The 18,617-nt window shown below is 33.4% G+C and overlaps 2 protein-coding genes across 5 annotated transcripts; one reads left to right on the forward strand and one right to left on the reverse strand.

Moving 5' to 3' along the window:
* Positions 1-500: 500 nt before the first annotated feature.
* On the reverse strand, positions 501-5,090 carry LOC111013064 (Ubiquitin system component Cue protein). Of its 3 annotated transcripts, XR_002601641.2 has the most exons (6): positions 4,432-5,090; positions 4,041-4,197; positions 2,100-2,314; positions 1,827-2,000; positions 1,466-1,618; positions 501-914 (listed from the first exon to the last, which is right to left on the reverse strand). XR_002601641.2 is itself a non-coding variant. In XM_022287425.2 (5 exons), exons 1-5 carry the CDS (start codon positions 4,645-4,647, stop codon positions 1,532-1,534), a joined length of 849 nt encoding a protein of 282 aa, XP_022143117.1. In that variant the 5' UTR covers positions 4,648-5,090; the 3' UTR covers positions 1,164-1,531. The 3 variants fall into 3 exon arrangements, 2 of the variants coding, with proteins under 2 accessions (XP_022143117.1, XP_022143118.1); XM_022287425.2 differs by lacking the exon at positions 501-914 and having other exon boundaries at positions 1,164-1,618; XM_022287426.2 differs by lacking the exon at positions 501-914 and having other exon boundaries at positions 1,164-1,618; positions 2,100-2,311; positions 4,432-5,087.
* Positions 5,091-7,535: 2,445 nt separating this feature from the next.
* On the forward strand, positions 7,536-13,768 carry LOC111013148 (serine/threonine-protein kinase PBL35). 2 transcript variants are annotated; one of them, XR_002601648.2, is made up of 7 exons: positions 7,536-7,769; positions 9,165-9,484; positions 10,448-10,583; positions 11,998-12,131; positions 12,214-12,337; positions 12,812-13,343; positions 13,466-13,768. XR_002601648.2 is itself a non-coding variant. In XM_022287541.2 (6 exons), the coding sequence occupies exons 1-6, from the start codon at positions 7,616-7,618 to the stop codon at positions 13,264-13,266; spliced, it is 1,323 nt and encodes a 440-aa protein (XP_022143233.1). In that variant the 5' UTR covers positions 7,536-7,615; the 3' UTR covers positions 13,267-13,768. The 2 variants fall into 2 exon arrangements, 1 of the variants encoding a protein (XP_022143233.1); XM_022287541.2 differs by having other exon boundaries at positions 12,812-13,768.
* The last annotated feature ends 4,849 nt before the right edge of the window (positions 13,769-18,617 follow it).

Genomic DNA, 18,617 nt, shown 5'->3' on the forward strand with positions numbered 1-18,617 from the left:
AACGACCTAATCTTGAGAATTTGAAACTCTACCTCCACAAATGATTCAACTTTAAAAAAAAAAAACAAAACAAAACAAAACAAAATTTGCCGTCAGCTAAAGCTGTTGACTACACTATTTTATAAATTTTCTAAACAGAAAATGTAAAGAACTTATTTTTCAAAAAACTGAAGAGTATTCCATTTCTTGTATTCGTCATCCGACGAAATCAAGAAATTTCTATATCGCAATTTGATTTTGTCTTTTCATATTATGTTACAGTTCCATCATAATATCATCATCATTATTTAAGTTTCAGTTTTGGGGCATCTTTTTCAGTTATTCCAAACTTCGTCGTTTCATATTATATAAACTTCACATGTCAAGTCAAAGGGTTGGTATACCAAATATAAAGATAGAAAAATCCGTTTATTAAATCAGCGTCTAAAATATCTCCCTCTCTCTCTCTCTTACCGACTCGAGCATCTAAGATGATAAGACATACATTCTCAACCAAAAGATTGAAGGTTTGAATCTACACTCACTGTTTTTTAACTGAGACAAAAAATAATAATAAGATTTTCGATACAAATAATTTCATTGTTTAAAAAACTCTTAGCAAAATCAAATAAAATTGAGCAGATTAAATATTGGCCACTATTTTTCATGTCTATCTAAGAATTGTATTCACTTCCAGAGATGTTCTTCATTCAATTGGGGCATTGCAACTCTCTTTTAAAAAGGAAAAGTCGAACCCAAAATAAAATCTTAGATCAACTTTGCTAGTTAAACAATCTAACATGAAGTTATTTACCTTGCAGTTTCAAAGCAAAAACGCCAGACCGCTGTTGAAAATCTATCTCCACCGAGATCGCGGTGCTGTGAAGAAGCTTTTCCCAGGAGAATTTCTTTTACAAGCAAGCATCAGAAGGTTGCTGTATACAGTTAAAAGGCAAAAACCCAATGATGAAGCATGGCATAAAGATCACTCTTGTGTTTTATGAAAAGCACTCATCAGAGGGACTATGGTCATGTGATGCTCAGAATTTAATAGATCCTGGGCATAGTAGAGCATATTTGGTTGAAAAGGAATGAACTAGATGCATTGTTATCATTAGGAGGTGGGAAGAGCATATTTCAAACTAGAATTCGGAATCGGAAAAGTAGATATTTAGACAAGCATATGAAAGAAAGTAGTACAACTTTTCATTCATCTTTTTGGAGTGTTATTCTCTATATTCCAATCAGTTTTGAACTATAATCAGGAAATGGGACATAAAAATATCTATGAGAATCAAATTCAGTCCAAAAATAGGACAGAAATAGCGGGAAAAAGGGAAAAAAAGAGAGAAGAAGAAGAGAGAATAGAATTAATCCCTGTGCAGATGGATGGAGAAGTAAATGCCTTTACTCTTTTTATACCTTCTAGATAAGAAGTGGAACCCACAAACATGTTACTGATTGAAGTTCAAATCGATTATCTTACTATTTTTATTGGACAGAAGTCTTGTGAGGATCGAGTTCGCCACGGCTTCGACCTAGCAATTCTTGACTAGAAAACATCAGGGTGGAAACGCCCTGGAATGGAGCTGCTTTGTTGAGCTTGCTTGAGATGCACTGTGAGTGCATAGTTGTTCACCTGGTAGTTCCATTAAAAGATGCAAGGGATATCACACTACAGAAATTAGTATGTTAATGATATGAAGGATTTTATGAGTGTGACTTGGAATATTTTCTTGGGGTTGGAAAAAAGAAACCCTCTTATGATGGCGTTTAAAAACGAACAGTAAACTTTTTCCCTGAAATGGGCTTGAATGAAAACAGGTTAGAGAATTTATGGAACCAACCTCTAGGGTTTTCAACTGCTCTTGATATTGAGACACTAATTCTTTAAGATGTTGCAACTCCTGGTTCCTGCCTTCATATTCTTTCTGACGTTCATGCTGAATGGAGACAGCTCTTTTGAGAATAGTGTTTTCTTGAATAAGTGCTTCCACTTGTTCCCTAAGCATCTTGTTTTCCTAGAGAATTAGGTAAACGAAATAAGAACTACGATAAAACCGCAAAAAGTTAGTGGCAGAATATTGGAAAAAATGGCAGAAATGTAACCATTTGGAAACCTGATGAAAATTTTTTGCTGCGTCTGTATTTGCACGGGCACAGATGGACTTTTCCAGAACCTCAAGAACTCTGGAAGCACGGCTTCGTGCATCATCCATGTTTGAGGCACTTGTCATTTCTCTGACAAAGAGTTCCACCCATTCTGCCCCATTTGTGGGAAGGTTCTCAGAAGCTGTTGCATCCCCAGCAATTGCAGCTTCTCCTTGTGCTTCTGCTTCATTTTATACAAAAAGATAAAATTCACAAGATGTAACTGACAAGTTAACAAGTGGATCCAAGGGCACCAGAGGCCTAAAGATGAAAACTTGCAAGTATAATTCAAACTGTTGGAATTTCTTCTGAGGAAAAAGTTCAAACTGTTGTCATTAATAATCTGTTTACAATGTACAGAAGATTCCAATTTGAGGACCAGAAGATATCTGCAACCGCTTATATAGATTTTTTTTCGATTGTTTAGGTTATAGTTTAAATTGAAGGTGTCTTGTAGCCTACATAAAAGCAGCCAAGCAAACGGTTAGGTTATGAGCCAAGAGACACTATTTCTAAATTAATGTCTCAGTATCTCTAAAAAAAATTAAAAAAATCAATTACAAAAGGCACAAATATGAAAAGAAAACATTTCTTCTCGTTAAACAAGCAATCAAAAGATCGACAAAGGGGTAATACTACACTACAGTGTACTCTTCATCACAGGCAGATGAGTGCACAGGGGTGGGGGGTAGAAAAACCAAGACAAAGAGCAAAAGGAAGTTACAAAAAAGTGCTCCAATCCACTGAAATTATAAACAATGGGACATTAAATAAAAATCAATTTGTAGATAAAGCTCGAGATAAATACATCCCAACAGCAAACTAACTTCCACCAGAAAAAAATCAAAGGAAATTTTGCATGAATGATGTTGGTACTGTTCTTATTCCAATTGAAAGAATCTGCCTCTGCCAAAGAGGAGCTTAAACAAAAATCTTCGATGTATCACATCGTCAGAACTGAGAAAGCCTACACGACAATACGACATCACCAAGGTTGATCCTAGGCACTCTGTGATGCCAATCCAAGCTGACTTAATCGAGTAACTTGGACTTTCTCCCGGTCAATGTGCTAACGACCTAAAAATGCTTAACTTGCCCAAAATTTTAATATCATGGATTTTCAGGTAATGAAATAAAAGATCACTCATTTTGCCCAGCAATTCCCTTCTAGTTAGTTATCAATTTGGATGGAACCACTATTTGGTAATCCAGGTCAAGTTGATGAAGCAAGCAGTATAAAAATAATTTCAAAGGTTCAAATTGAAAAGAGTTAAAAGATTTTGCAAAAATCCAGATTTTGTAGTGAATGAGACAAACCTAGCTAGCTGTACTGAGAAATGTGAAACAAAAAAAAATACACAATCTAAGGAGGTTTTGGTTCATGGTTTTAATAAGATTTTATTTGACGGAGCTTAGAACTGGAACACTTAAACTTGTATAATCTATATTTGGATTGTGTAAATGAATTTGATATAGAAGCTTGGGTTTATGTAACCTATGTTTTCATAAAAGTTAATATACAGCATAAAAGATGAATTTCATAAATTTGTATTTATGTATACTGAGTTTATGCAGCCTATAGAATTGGTGAGCTTGTAGTTTATAAAATTAATAAACCCATTACAAGCAAATTCACATACCAAATGTAAGTTTCACTTCTAAATTTTGGTAACGTAAATCTAACCTATAAGCCCAAACATCCTTTTTATGAACTCGCATAATGAATCCCAATTATTCCTTTCCTATGAGAAGTACAGAGTCTGTATGCACAAGAGGTTTATCAAGTAAATATAACACTTCCAAATACGTCAAGGTTGTACAATAGAAAATATTCCCTATAAACCAATTTCAAGCATCGAGAATATAATTACTAAGTCCAATATGAAGTTCAATAGATATCAAATACAAACCTTCTGGTCGAGGTAGAACATTTGCTTCCAAAGCTATGTCGGCGCTGTTTGAAGCACTTCCCAAGTTTCTGTCATTGAACCCCAAATGAAGCTGGTTCAAACTTCTGATGGCTAAATCTAGATCATCACCACATTCTTCAAGTGCTCTCTCCAGAAGCTAGAATTTCAGTTTCCAAGCAATTAGGTACGTGTTCAAGTATACACTCCATTTAATTAAAAAGGGGGTAAAAAATCCCTCATCAGAAATGTCTTCACAGTATTTGCATCATTCATTTTTATATTCATAACGAACAAGAGTCGTGATATTTCAAATCAATAAAGTGCGTGAAATGCTTAAAGCATTTGGAATTCATATTTCCTCATTAGAAGAGAGGTTCTTATCAGAACAGACCTGTTTATCCATGTCAGGAAAAATGGCACTAAGATAATCGACTAAATGAGCCGACTGTGAGGAGGACGTCGGGGGGAAAGGAAAAGTAGACTGATTCGATGACCTCGGAGGCGAAAACCGCACAGGCGAAGAAGATGAACAACGAATTCTCTTAGAGACGGGAGGTGTAGGCAGGTCTTCAAATAAGGATCTCTTCCCGCACACTATGGCAGACATGTTTCAGCGCCGCTGCTCTGCTTCCTCTACTCTCTAAGCGCTCGATCCGCAACCAAACCTTCCGTCCAATTCATGCAGCAATTCGATCGGATCCAAACCAAAACATGGCCAACAATTCCAATTCAATAAAACTCAGAAATATCAATCTAGCAAAATCGGAGGAAAAAAAAAGCAGAGAAACGATCGGGGTTAGTCCAGACGCCTCTCGATTTCAGCGACCATAAACAAATCAACAGACTGAAAATTCAATTTCTTGGGATTTCTGCCTCCGAGATACGAAATCGAATTAGGGCTTTCGTTGTCACGTTCTCTCTCCGGGAAGAGAGGAATTTTAGCATCCGAAGCTCTGAGAATTGGGCTCCTCCTCGTTCATGGCTGCGAAGAGTGCGATCTTGGGGTGCATATTCTCCGCGATCAGGTAAGGTGCTGGAGAAAAAGAACGGACAACTCAAAAAACGACACGTCGTACGAACGGCAAGAAGGAAAGTTTTGAAATTTCTCCTGTGCTTGACACGTGTTCGCTTCTTATTGGTTCTAACATTCTGGATATTGTTGCCCGAGTCTGAACGTACGTTCTTCCCTATCGGTATAAAAAAGGAATACGTAAACTAATTAAATTAATAATAAATTCTATTTTTCTAATTCCGTTATTTTTTAATATTTAAAGGCTTACTAGTTAATTGCAGATATAGCTAACAACCTTTTTATTTTTTATGAATATAGTAAAAAATATAAATTTAGTTTCAATTGTCAATTACCGCTAAGTTAGGTTCGTTTTGACAACAACAAAAAATGAAGTGTATCAATTATATTTTAATATAACTAATATTATGTATACAGTTATATCAGTATAATTGATATACATAATATCGGAAAAAATTGAAATAACAAACAAAACCAAAATTTTGATTTAAAAAATTTTATGATGTTTGTAAAATTAGAAAATCTTTTGCTATATTGTCAAATATGACAGGTTTTTTTTTTCTACTCATATTTAAATGAATATTAATGAAGCTTTTGTGATTTGGGCCTCAAGGGATGACTGGAATGACTTTAGGCCCAACCCAAATTAGAGCTCCTTTCTAGAAGCCCAGCCCAAATTAAATGCTTGGAGAGGGAGTGTTTTGACCTAAAATTCAGAATTGAAAAATATAGATTTAGAGAGTGACAATACACAAATAAATATTTTAAATATAGGCAAAGAAAAAAACTATTGTGTCTCAGATCATCAAGGCACTATGTATATTAATTTTCTTAATTTACTCGACAAATTAATTTGAAATTATTTGATCGAATCGACTATAATTTTATGTTAATATTGATATAATTGTTTAAGGGTATGAAGGAACAAATGAAATTATTCAAAAATCTTGATTTAATTGGTTTGGGTAACTATAGATACACTAAATTTAAGGTGGTGGAAGGCATAGTCAACAAGCAACTTCACATCAATCAAAATACATTCTTTCAGGGCAATTGTCCCATCCACCAATGGCATCTTAATATAATTTACATGAATGATTTGTACCATTGGTCCAGTTCAAACACAAGAATTCTGATTTATTTTGTAGCAAATGTTATTTTTTTTTTTTAATTTACAGCTTCTTGATTGAAGATAGTTGACTTAATTAGTTGAGTTAGGTTCAATTTAGCGGCATTAAACCAATTTATATATTTCAGAAATATTGAACATTATAGAGTATAAATTTGTTACCTAATTAAAATTGATATTAATTGTTTTTTTAGTACAACAGGTTGGGAGGAGATTTGAACTCACAACATCTTGATGGGAGGTGTATACTAATTAGTGTTGATTTATGTTTGCTTTGGGAAAGATTGATTATTAATACAACATAGCCAAATTGAAAATCAAATACGTTGGATTATTGTGTATACAAATCTCATTCTCGTGTTTGGTAACCAACCAAAGTATTTATTTATTTTTCCTTTTTTGAGTACGTAACCAACCAAAGTATTAATGGGGGCAATTGGGTATATATATTAATACCATGGAAAATGTATGTAAACTGTTCAAAAGCCTTCTTTTCTTGAGTAAACTAGATGAGAGTGGGAAATTCGAACTTATTACTTCTTAGCTAGAGATAATACTAATTAGCGCCGAATTAAGCTCATATTGATAAAAGCATGAGTTCGTTGTTTTCAAATTTAAGAGAATACAAAATAACTAACTAGGTTACTTCATGCTAGGTGTCACAACCCCAAAAATCATAATATGTTAAACGTGTGTTCCGCGTGAGGTTTGAATTTGGGTGAGTTTAATTTAAGATCATTTATTTAGTAGATTTGTAAGTCTAGGATTTATTCGACAAACCCATAAGTTTAAATAGTTTTTTAAAACTCACTTCCCGCACAATTTTTTTCAAAACCCTCTGGCTTAGACTCATATACTTAACATGTTTAGCCTTTTGTGCCGCACCTACGCCCTAAACACTTTTCGAGCCCATTCATCCAACTCGAAAAGCTTAATCAAATTTTACTTTTAATTTTCAATTTCATCAAATTAATCCTTAGACTTAGATGACGTACCGATAATTTTTTTCACTTGTTCAACTTTAGTTACATCCTTCCATTAATTTCAACCAACAAATTTGAAAAGAATACAGTAAAAATCTCTCCAAATTCACAAATTTCAATAAATTAAACCGAGTGAATCAATCTTTTTCTAGCATTTATATTTGTAAGAATATGCCTAAATTTCAACAATTATATCAAAGGCAAAATTGAGTGAGAAAGAGAGAGAGAGAGAGAGAGAGAGTAAAAAGGGAGTGGTGGCCAAAAAAGTTCTTTTTGTACACAAATTGTGATGATGGTGATGATGATGCCTGCAATCACCAACACCAAAAGAGAGAAAATAAAAAGAAAAACAATAATAATAAATAAATAAATAAAGAAAAATCTAAAATTCCCCCATTTTTCTCTGTCTCCACTTTCGCCATAGCCACTCTCCATGAGAGGAGCTTCCTCTAAGGAAGAGATCAGAGGCACGGCCATGGACGAAAACTGCGGCTGCTGGAGCGTCCTTAAACGCAGCGTTTCAGATGCCAAATCCTCTGCTTCTTCCAAACACTCCATTCCTCGCGCTACCTTAGTATACGATGCAGGTACACTTCCACTTCAAATTTTCCCTACTTTTCAGAATGCTCTGTTTTCTTTTTCTTTTTTTTTTCTTTTTTTAAATTCCACTGTTTTCTGTTTTTTCTCTTGGTTTTATTGATTGGGGAGGTGTGGATTCTGGGGGAATGATGGGAAAAATGGATTTTTGATTTTTTTTTGTTGGGTTTTTTTTAGGAAGAGTTCTTTCTCTGGGTTTGCTCTGTAATGGTGGCAGAAAACAGAGTACTATTCTTTTTTTTTTTTTTGGGTCTGACATTAGAGATTATAGTAGAAGGATTCGTAAAATTAGAAGATTATAGGTATATATATCGAATTTTCAGAAAATCTCAGTTTTCAGAAAATTAATTCTGTGTGTCTGGATTCTGATCTAAAGCTGCTACACTGAAATTCTATGATTCTCTCTCTCTCTCTAGATTCTGAGCCAAGGCTGCAACATTTTTTGGAACTCTGTAGTTGTGTAGATACTGTTCTTTGATCATATATACCTAAAATTTATACAACTTTTTAATGGATGTTTGTATTCTCATCATAAATGTTGTTAGTCAAAGTGTTATTTAGGGTGAATCTTTCTATTTTGATGTTACAATTTCGGTGTTCTTTTCTCAGCATAGGTTAAATTATTCATTTGGCATTTTTTTTTAATATAACAAAGGTGGGTGGGAATTCATGCGTTTCTTTCTCTTTTATTTTATTTTTTATTTTTTTTGAGTAAGATATGCTTAAATTGATACGAATTTAAATAAATGTATAATATGAAGTTGACTAATCTAGTCTTTATACTTTGAAAATATTTTTATATTGATTCTTGAATGAAATTCTTCTGCTAACTCAATCACTTCATGTTTGTACCACAAAATTTTTTAATTTACTTAAAATCATCCCAACAATGTAATCTTTAAATAATTCAATTAGTATAGTACTAACTTAACTGTTCTACACTAATTGAATTGTTTTATACTAAGTGTAGCAACCAACATGAGTTCAGGTAAGTTTAGTAGTAATTGACACTTATTTTTTATCTATAAATTATGAGTCCGAATTTCCACACTTTCAATTGTTATACAAAAAAAGAAAAAAAATCAATAAGTGTAATAGCTAACATAGTTCATCTAGATAGAATATATCTTCGATTCGAGGTTGAAATACTCACCCCACATCATACTTAATATTGTTAATCAATCAATAAATAATTTGTTAAAATACCATTTTGATATTTTAATGTATGATTTGATTCATTTTGATTATATTGTTTCAACTTTAATTTATTTTCGTCCGTATATTTTTAAAATGTCCGGATTAACAAAAAAAAAATAGCTATTTTAGTCTTTATTGGTACTTTATAACATAAATTTACACTAGTCATTCTTGCGTTGCATTTACAGCTACCGAAACGCGGTACCTAAACGCCAGCAACCGAGATTTTTGCGCCCCGGCCGAAGCTCGGCTATCCTTCGACGGTGCTCCGCCGCTGCCGTTGGAGGACAGAGGTAAACGGCAGCTTCTAAAATTTTCATTTCAGGAGCTAAGATCAGCGACCGGAAATTTCCGACCGGACAGCATTCTCGGAGAAGGAGGGTTCGGGTTCGTTTTCAAAGGATGGATAGAAGAGAACGGGACGGGGCCGGCCAAACCTGGATCCGGAATCACAGTGGCCGTCAAAAGCTTGAAACCCGATGGTCTACAAGGGCACAGAGAATGGGAGGTTCGCATTTGAACTTCTTCCTTTTTTTTTTTTTTTTCTTTTTATGTTTTTTCTTCAGTTTCATCTTTCAATTATTTCCTGCTTTGAGCTAATTACAATATTTTAATTTTAAGTTAAATTGTAATTTGGTCTATATGGGTTGGTCAAGCTTAATTTCAACGTGATCACTGTAGGTCTAAAAGTTTGAATTTAGTCTCTAGTTGCAATTTGATGCCTATTATCGTTAAACCTCACAAATTCACAAAATCATCCCTAAACCACTTCCTACCCACTGAAAACTCATATATTTTTTCTATGTTTTACTTGTACACTAAGGAAGTAGAGAATATCAACTCATTATCACTCGATAAGGATGATGAGATTTGACTAAAGTATAGAGACTAAATTGAAGCCTTTTTAAATTGCTCGAATCATAATTATTGAATTAAAACTTCTAAACCATAATGATGAAATCGAAATTATGCCCAAACCATAAAGAAAAGAGGATTTAATGGTAGGATACTAGAGACTGTCTAAAGATAAAAATGGAAACTTTTGATTAGTAGGGAAATTAACTAAAGGCATGAATATCAACTCATGAAATTCCAAAATGGTCTATAAACTCGGAATCAAATGATTGATCTTAGTATATTTTATTCTGAAAAAAGATATGTTAGCAATGATTATGTAGATGAATGGGTATGATTTTTGTTTTTCTAACATAGGTACTCGTAAATGGGCTCAAACACTCACGAATATAAATCTCTACTATTCTAAAAGAGGATATGATTTTAGCATATTTTATTTTAAAAGAGGATAGATGAGTGCCAACTAGAGCAAATCTCAACTAGTTAACACATGTATCATCGATCAAAGGAAGAACACATGTTAGCAATGATTATGTAAATATATTGATATAAGTTCAGTTTACGGTGTTTGTAAACTGGCTTGGACACTCATAGATATAAATCTCCATTAATGCAGGCTGAGGTTAGCTTTCTTGGACAGCTTCACCATCCCAATCTTGTTAAGCTTATTGGATACTGTATTGAAGATGATCAGAGGCTTCTTGTATATGAATTTATGACGCGTGGTAGTCTTGAAAACCATCTTTTCAGAAGTAAGTGGGATCTTTACTAGTCTTTTTTTTTCTTTCTTTTGTCCTCTTGCATTACTGCTTCTTTTTCAGACCAACACATCCACTTTTAACCTTGTAATTATGGCATATGGAGATGTTGTCCTTTGGACAAATTTATTGGAACAACAGTAAAATCTCTCCCTACTTTTACCTACCTTTTTTGAGAAATTACAAAAGAAACTTTTCTCTTCATTTTCCTTTTTTACTGTTCATTCCTCTCTAGTGGTTTTTGTAGAAATGGTGGTTGGAAGCTATCGTAATCTCACCAAAAGTGTAGTTTTTTATGAGAAGATTGTGGAATTCAGCTACTGTTTAAACTTTATCACCATTATGATTATTTATCTTTCGTGATTGGTTTATATACTATTTGGGTCCCTGTTATTTCGGCTTTGGTTTTCATTTTTGTCCTTGTACTTTCAAAATATTTATTTTGGTGGAACTTTCGTTTTGGTGTCTCTACACTTTTAAAAGACTATTTTGTTCCTTTATTTTCATTTTTATCTTATTTGTTTCGATCAAAATTTTAGCATGAGACTTAACTCATTAAATTTTTTGAAATAGATTCATAAATTTGTATTAAAGAGTTTTTATCATGTATAAAATTTGTGCTAAAATTCTACGAATAGGGATCAAAATAGTCACTTTTTAAAAGTACCAGAACTAAAATGAATAAAAGTTAGAAGTAGAATGACCAAAAATAGACATTTTGAAAGTACAAGGAACAAATTAAACTAAATCTAAACGTATAGAGACCAAAATAGTATTTAAACTTTTTTTATTAGGAATGAATCTAAATATGTGACATGACAGAGTAATTGAGGATAATTATTTGTTTATCTAAAGAGCTGAGTAAGTTGGGTTGTGTAGTGATTTAAGTGTAATTAGGAGAGTAATTTTGTAATTCTGTTTTTGCTGCTCGCTGGCTTTTAGTTGTTAGTTGGTTTCAGTTAGTTTGCTAATAACTTGCTTGCTTACTCGTACTTAACGATAAATTATTTTGATATTTGATTCTAAACTCTAAATTAAAAGCACTTTGAAGCCCTTCTCTAAATGGCCACTTGGTTTAAGACACTAGTGGGTCTCACCTAACAACTTTTAAGTGCATTTGACCTTTTCCAAAAGCACAGATAAATCACTTCCATTTTAGTCATGACAAAACTACTTAAGCATCCTCCAAAAACATGACATTAGTCCATAAATTAAGAATGGTCTCTGGTATTCTTACTGCATTTTTTTAATAGTAATAAAGACTATAGTTGGATATTTGTAGAGATTATTCTCTTATATGCTAGATTGGATCATGTAGAATGTTGTGATACTGTGTTTTACATATTTGTTCTGTGTTTTACATATTTGTTCAAAGAAAAATTGCTGATAGTGTTGACAACTTTTGAAGGGACAATACCTCTTCCATGGTCAAATAGGATTAAAATTGCACTTGCCGCAGCCAAAGGCTTGGCCTTCCTCCACAATGGTCCAGAACCTGTCATTTATAGAGATTTCAAGACATCAAACATATTGCTTGATACGGTACTTATCAACATTACGTTACTGGTAAAATCGAGTCTTTTGGATAACCGCGTAATATATCTTACCATGAAAAATCTTGCAGGAGTACAATGCCAAGCTTTCGGATTTTGGTTTGGCAAAGGCTGGGCCTCAGGGAGACAAAACACATGTTTCCACCAGAGTAGTTGGAACATATGGCTATGCTGCACCAGAGTATCTAATGACTGGTAAGGAAATCTCATTAGAAATTGAATTATGAAACAACTAAGAACTTAATTTGATTTGTCAATTTATTAATAAAATAGAAAGAAAGGGGAAAAGAAATAGTGAACAAGACATAAGAATACAGTTAAATGAAATGGATTGTTATAAAATGAATCTTTGATGTGGATAAAGCATTCAGGATGTGTTTTGGAGTGCTCTTGGAGCTTTTAGCAAAAGTTTTCCCTTTTCATGAGTTATAAATACTCAAGTATAAAGTACCAACGTACTAGTTGATGTTTGGTTTTACACTACTAAAAGCACTTTTTTGGAGTGCTTCCTAGTCGAGCACTTGAATTTTAAGTACTCTACGGGTTCTTTCTTAGAAATGTTCTTTTAATCCTGTTGAAAGCACTTCGAAAAACACCCTTATTATATACTTCTAACTGTATTGATTATGACATTATGAGTATTTTCTTTGGCTCCTAATTATTTTTCAGGTCACTTGACATCGAAGAGTGACGTCTATAGCTTTGGGGTCGTGCTACTAGAGATTTTAACGGGGAGGAGATCAATGGACAAGAAACGTCCAAGTGGAGAGCAGAACCTAGTGTCATGGGCCAGGCCATATTTAGATGACAAAAGGAAGCTTTACCATATAATAGACCCTCGCTTGGAGCTCAACTACTCCATGCAAGCGGTTCAAAAAGTTTCTCGTCTAGCTTCTCACTGCATCAGTAGAGATCCAAAATCTCGCCCCACCATGGATGAAGTTGTGAAGGTTCTCGTTCCGCTACAGGACCTTTCTGACCTTGCCATCCTAACATATCATTCTCGCTTGTCGCAACAAGGTCGACGAAAAAAGAAACCGGAAGGACTTCATCAGCTAACATATACTCAACCGAAAAACATTAGAACCTCCCCCATGAATGTCGGAGTCATTCATCGACATTGATGATTGGTCGTAGGCTGCTGTAAGAACTTTGATTCTTGGAGTTCTTCAGAGCAGAAAGTAGAGGTGGATGAAGAAAGGTACATGAAATTCTTCTTCTTAGAAAGCTAACCATCAACTTGGAACATTTGAATTTCATTATATGGCTGTTTTTCTATTGTTATTTTGATAAATGAAATCTTAAGAAATCATTATTTGGCAGCCTCAAGAATGACAAAGTTGCTCTGAGTTTGAAATTATCGGCCATTCTGCTTCTTGTGACCATAGGTTTATATTTCTGGCTATCATCTACAATCAATCTCGGGTTCTTCTCATTTACTATTTTTTTTTTCTTTGCAAAGTTTTTTCTCATTTATTATGTTACTCTTTTCTCTTCAACTGGATACCAAAGTTTTGATGGTTGGGACTACATCGTTTTGAGGTTGCTACATTAATAAACCGTTTGATGGACAAGCAAAATTGTTTGCTCCGGTCTAATAACCATTGGATACAAATTTGAGATACATATCGTGATCTCTCGCTCATTTTTTTGACTTCTATGATGGTGATTTTGATACAGTCGTAACATGTTACAGCGACAGTTTACCTGCTGCAATAGACACATTTTCTTATAGTGTTATTTGTTGATTCTAAATCCACGTAGTTTGCTAGAATTTAGTAAACATACGACCAACATAAAGTTTGCTAGAATTTAGTCACATGGGTTGAATTTATTTCTTCTTTTTAAGGCCATGTCTTAGAGAAATAGATATCCATTTATCTTAAACAAATAAATTATCAGGTTTAACTTTTAACTTTTTAACTTTTTACATGGATATGTAAACTTGTGAACCAAAATAAGGGGATGGATAAACATATACACGCATATTTCTAAAAAAAAAAAAGGTGATTATTAAATTTTTAGTGGTAGCTAATAGAAAAGTTCTTATTCGATTTTTTTTCCCATGATCACCACAGATTCTATCCAAAAAAAAAAAAAAGCCTCTAGGTCAATGGGGAAATTTTATAATACTATAAGGATATACATAATGAATTAAATAATACATAATGAATAAAATATTATTTAATGATGTGTCAAACGGTGAGTGGAGGAGTATATACTTTCGAAATATTGAAAAATCAACCAATCATCCCATGGAGTGGTACAGCATAAGAGAGTTTTACAATCGAATAATACTTAAGTAGAGAGATTTTTTTTTTCAAACAAATATATATATATATAACTGTCACATTTCTAATAGTATAGTTAGTAAATGATATTTTTTTAATCGGTAAGTATACCTAAGTACTTGTACTAAAAAAAAAAAGTATACTTAAGTACTATTCAATATTCATCACCATTTATCAATTTAACTAAAATATATTAATAATTTTACTTTTGATAACTGTGAGTATTCGGGTCAGTTTGTGCATAGTTCTTGCTAATCTCACGGGATAATTGTCTAATCCTACTATATTTGGTTACTAAGGAAAGTTGTAACATATTAAATCCTAGATAAACGGCCACTATGATTTGAACTCAATCCTTCTACTTTGTTCCTTTAAACTAATGGACCAACCCAAGATAACACCTATATTAATAATGGAATGGTTGGAAAATGATATTTATAGTTGGAATAAATATTATACGGTATCTTAAAAGCAAAGCAATGCATGAGAGCCAAAGTGAACATAACTCAACGATAATTGACATATACCTTCAACCAAGAGGGTGTGAGTTCGAATCCCACCCCAACATGTTATACTAAAAAAAAAGAAAAAAGAGAGAAATGCATGGGAGATCACTTGATACTAAGCATTGGTGCTTGTGGCGGAGCCACCGTGGGGGACTTCCGGGCGCCGCCTGATGATATGTGATATATATACATATGTATATATGATCTCTTTGTTGCCACCAACAGCCATCATTTTTCTTCCCCATTGTCTCTGTCTGACATTCTGAAAAAGGTGATGCTTTTGCTTAAAGAAATTTTCTCTAATCCTGAAAAGTTTCAAAATAAACAATTATATATATAGTTAATTAGAATACAAAATTTTGTCTCTCTCCTTGTAAAAATTACTCGGCAATCGTAATTTTGGTTGGAAGTAGGGAGAGTGAAAGCAGTTTAGCGTAAAAAAATTACAACATTGCCATGCATAATGCACAATATTTAACGCACAGTAAAAACAGAAAACAAACAGCATATATCTCAAGAGAGATCCAAATAAAGAGAGCGAAGATGGCAAAGATTGAAGGAATAATGAAGTGATATTGGCGCGGCTCAATCAGAGACAGAATTTTAGGTCGAAAACAAAACTCGGCCTTCAGATTGAACTACACCAACATCGCTCTTTTTTTTCTTTTTTATCTCCGAATCTTCTTCTTCTCCTCCTCTTCATCCTAATCTGTGGTTCATATATTAAAAATTCATTCTCGTTTGTCCATTTATAAACACCGAGAAGAAATTAAAAGTGGAAATAATGTGATCACAATCCATGTTTCAAAAAACAAAGTAGAGTTTCTTTTAATGTCAAGCTTTTTGGTTCTCAAGATTGCAGGCTTTGGGACCCTTTTGCCTGCCCTCTCCCACTCCATACTCCACTCCACTCTTCTTGTTTGGATTCCCTCAATAATTTATGCAAAAAATCCCCTTTTCATCATCTATAATATAACTTTATTTTTCTCCTTTTTCCATATATATTTAATTTCAACTTGTTCATCTTACATGTTTTTGTCATATTTAGGGTTTAGAGATGGCATTGAGGTGGGGTGTTGTAGTCTCCGGTCCCGACCCTAGAGGAATTTTTAAATCCGTTTTCTTACCCTATACTTCATTATTAAGAATCGAGTCTCGCGATATCAGAAAATCTCTATTTGATAACTAGATTCCCTTCTAAGAAAAAATTTTGGTTTTTTTGTTTATCTCGCTTATTGTATCAATTTGGTTCTCAAATTTGGAAAACTTTATTTACATATTAGTGAATTACACTCGTAGTTATTACTTATTTTGACAACTATTGAAAATTGACAACTCACATTATTTTTCTAAAAAGAGTGATGTTGTTGTTTTTTTTTTTTTAAATACAAATGGGACGGAAGATTTGAACTCACAATTACCTCATGGTTGAAAATAGGTGACAACAATGTTGAGCTAAGCTCATGTTGGGAAGAAAAAAATTTAACGATGTTGAGTACACCTTAGGTTCTTGGATCTAACTATTTTTCTGAATGAAATATTGATGTAGCATGTTGGTAGATCTATAACTATAACGTTAAAACAACTAATCTACTAAATATTGCGGCCACGTGGAATTAATAATCTCTCAAAACTAAAAAATAAAAAAAAGGCACATTATGTAATTGTGTTTAACTGCTGACTTGTCGAATCAATTTTTTTTTTAAAAGTACTCAATTTTTTGGGGGAAATAATGATTTAGAGAGTTGATCTCTTTTGGAACATTTTCTTTCCTTCTGTTTTACCGACAAATAGAGATGAAATGGGGTCAGAAACTAAACTTTAAAAATAGTGCTCATAAAAATGACATACATTATTTTATATGCAATGATTTAGATGTAAATAATCATATATAGCTTGGCTATATGGTCTTGATTGTGTCACAACTTTGAAATTTTTGCAAAAGCCTTCCCACTAAACCTACCAAAAATAAAGTTCTTTAATTTGCGCATGCACTTCAATATTATATTCTCTCTAATAAATCTTCATCACCTTTCACAATCTTTCGAAGTTAGAATTTCTTCATTTCAGCGCATAGTTGGAGGTCTAAGTAAATTGATTTTTTAACCAAAATTTCACCAAAAACTAGCTTTCACTCATCTATCTATATTTAAGAAGATTAAGAATAATGCGACACCAACAAACAAAAACTAATCAAAATCAACGAAACCTAGTTATCACAATCTAATCGACTGTGGCTATTTTTAACTTATTATGTTTTATCCAACTGAATCCACCAAAAACATCGTCAACAGTAGCTTTAGCTCAGCGATATTTGACATATATCTTTGGAGTCCTCACACCTCTAATAGTTGTACTAAAAAAAACAAAACCATGTTTGATCGGTGAGTTTCGTCGATTTTGATTGATTGAGCAATGGAAGGAAAAAAAAAAAAAGGAAAAAGAAAAAAGAGAGCCTATAGACAGCAAGTTGGAAGCAAATGAAAGAAAGGGTATATGGGAGATGAAGGCCCATGCTATAAAGAGAGACCAGCCTTTGGCCCTGCACCAAGGAGACACAGTCCTAGGGCTTTTGCCTATATAATTACTCTTTTTTCTTTCCTTCACTCTCTTCTCCCTTTATAGTCATGAGTCAATGTTCCCCTTCTCCTCATTCAACAAACAATATCATCTAGAGAAATACAAAACACCCTTTTCATAAAAAGTTCAAAAGTATTCTCGCGCGCTCTCTCTCATTATTCGAGGAGATAAACTTCGCATGCCACGATCCAAACATATTCCCTCACGCCTTAAAACACTTTCATTTTCTCATCCCATTTGACACTTTTTTTTCTTTCTAAAGTGTTTATTGGGAGGGGTGGCAAGCTTAAACTTAAATTCTAATTCATCGATTGCTCATTAGAAAGGAATTGGTAAGAACTCAAAATATCATGATCTAATTAATTCCAAGCACTTACTTGTTTTTTCATGAGTCGTGTAGTTTGATTGAACCTGTGATCTTTTCGGAGAGGTAAAAGTGTTTTATTCGCTAGCTATGCGCAAAATGGTATCTAATGATAACAGTAGGTTAAAGGGAGCGGGAAGAAAAGAGATCAACCCATGCATATGCAGGTTGATCCACTCATGAGACTTCTTGATAACCCCTTTTCCAAACAAATAAAGTTAAAAAAAACATGCTTTGTTCTTCCCATTTCCTACTAAAATGGGAATATTTGACCAGCTTGTCCACTCCACTCCACTACATTCCTCCATTTCCTATTAATTCATTTTATGCAACCATAAATATACATACAATCAAATATTTCTCCTATCACATACAATCACATATTTGCACTAATTAAACTAAACTACCTTATTTCCTTTTCTTTCACTTTCTACCCGTTTCTCCTTGACCTAATAGCATACTATTAATCCTTTTAACTAATTAAAAAAAAGAATCACCAGTGTTAGCATATTAAAGAAGCACTTTTCTTGTGTGTGTGTGTTTTCTTTTTCTAGAAGTGCTATTTCCAATAACCATTCCAAATACATACACATTCAAAAGAGAACTTCATTTGGCCCCTAGGGAACATCACAGGACTGAAATAAGCAAGAAAGGGATGGGTTGGGTTGGGACTGTAACATAACATTATGGTAATGTTCAAAATTTGAAGGAGAGAAGCACTTTGAAGATGCTTT

Source organism: Momordica charantia, assembly GCF_013281855.1.
Source record: "Momordica charantia cultivar OHB3-1 chromosome 8 unlocalized genomic scaffold, Mcharantia_2.0 BLBB01000008.1, whole genome shotgun sequence".
In the NCBI taxonomy this organism is placed as follows: domain Eukaryota; kingdom Viridiplantae; phylum Streptophyta; class Magnoliopsida; order Cucurbitales; family Cucurbitaceae; genus Momordica; species Momordica charantia.

Excerpts from the sequence above, each read along its gene's own strand:
- LOC111013148 (XM_022287541.2), top strand. The coding sequence starts at position 7,616 with ATGAGAGGAGCTTCCTCTAAGGAAGAGATCAGAGGCACGGCCATGGAC. Across the intron at positions 12,132-12,213 it reads CAAACATATTGCTTGATACG|GAGTACAATGCCAAGCTTTC; the intron begins GTACTTATCAAC and ends AAAATCTTGCAG. Across the intron at positions 12,338-12,811 it reads ACCAGAGTATCTAATGACTG|GTCACTTGACATCGAAGAGT; the intron begins GTAAGGAAATCT and ends ATTATTTTTCAG.
- LOC111013064 (XM_022287425.2), bottom strand. The coding sequence starts at position 4,647 with ATGTCTGCCATAGTGTGCGGGAAGAGATCCTTATTTGAAGACCTGCCT. Across the intron at positions 4,198-4,431 it reads TTCCTGACATGGATAAACAG|CTTCTGGAGAGAGCACTTGA; the intron begins GTCTGTTCTGAT and ends CTGAAATTCTAG. Across the intron at positions 1,619-1,826 it reads AGCAGTTGAAAACCCTAGAG|GTGAACAACTATGCACTCAC; the intron begins GTTGGTTCCATA and ends TGGAACTACCAG.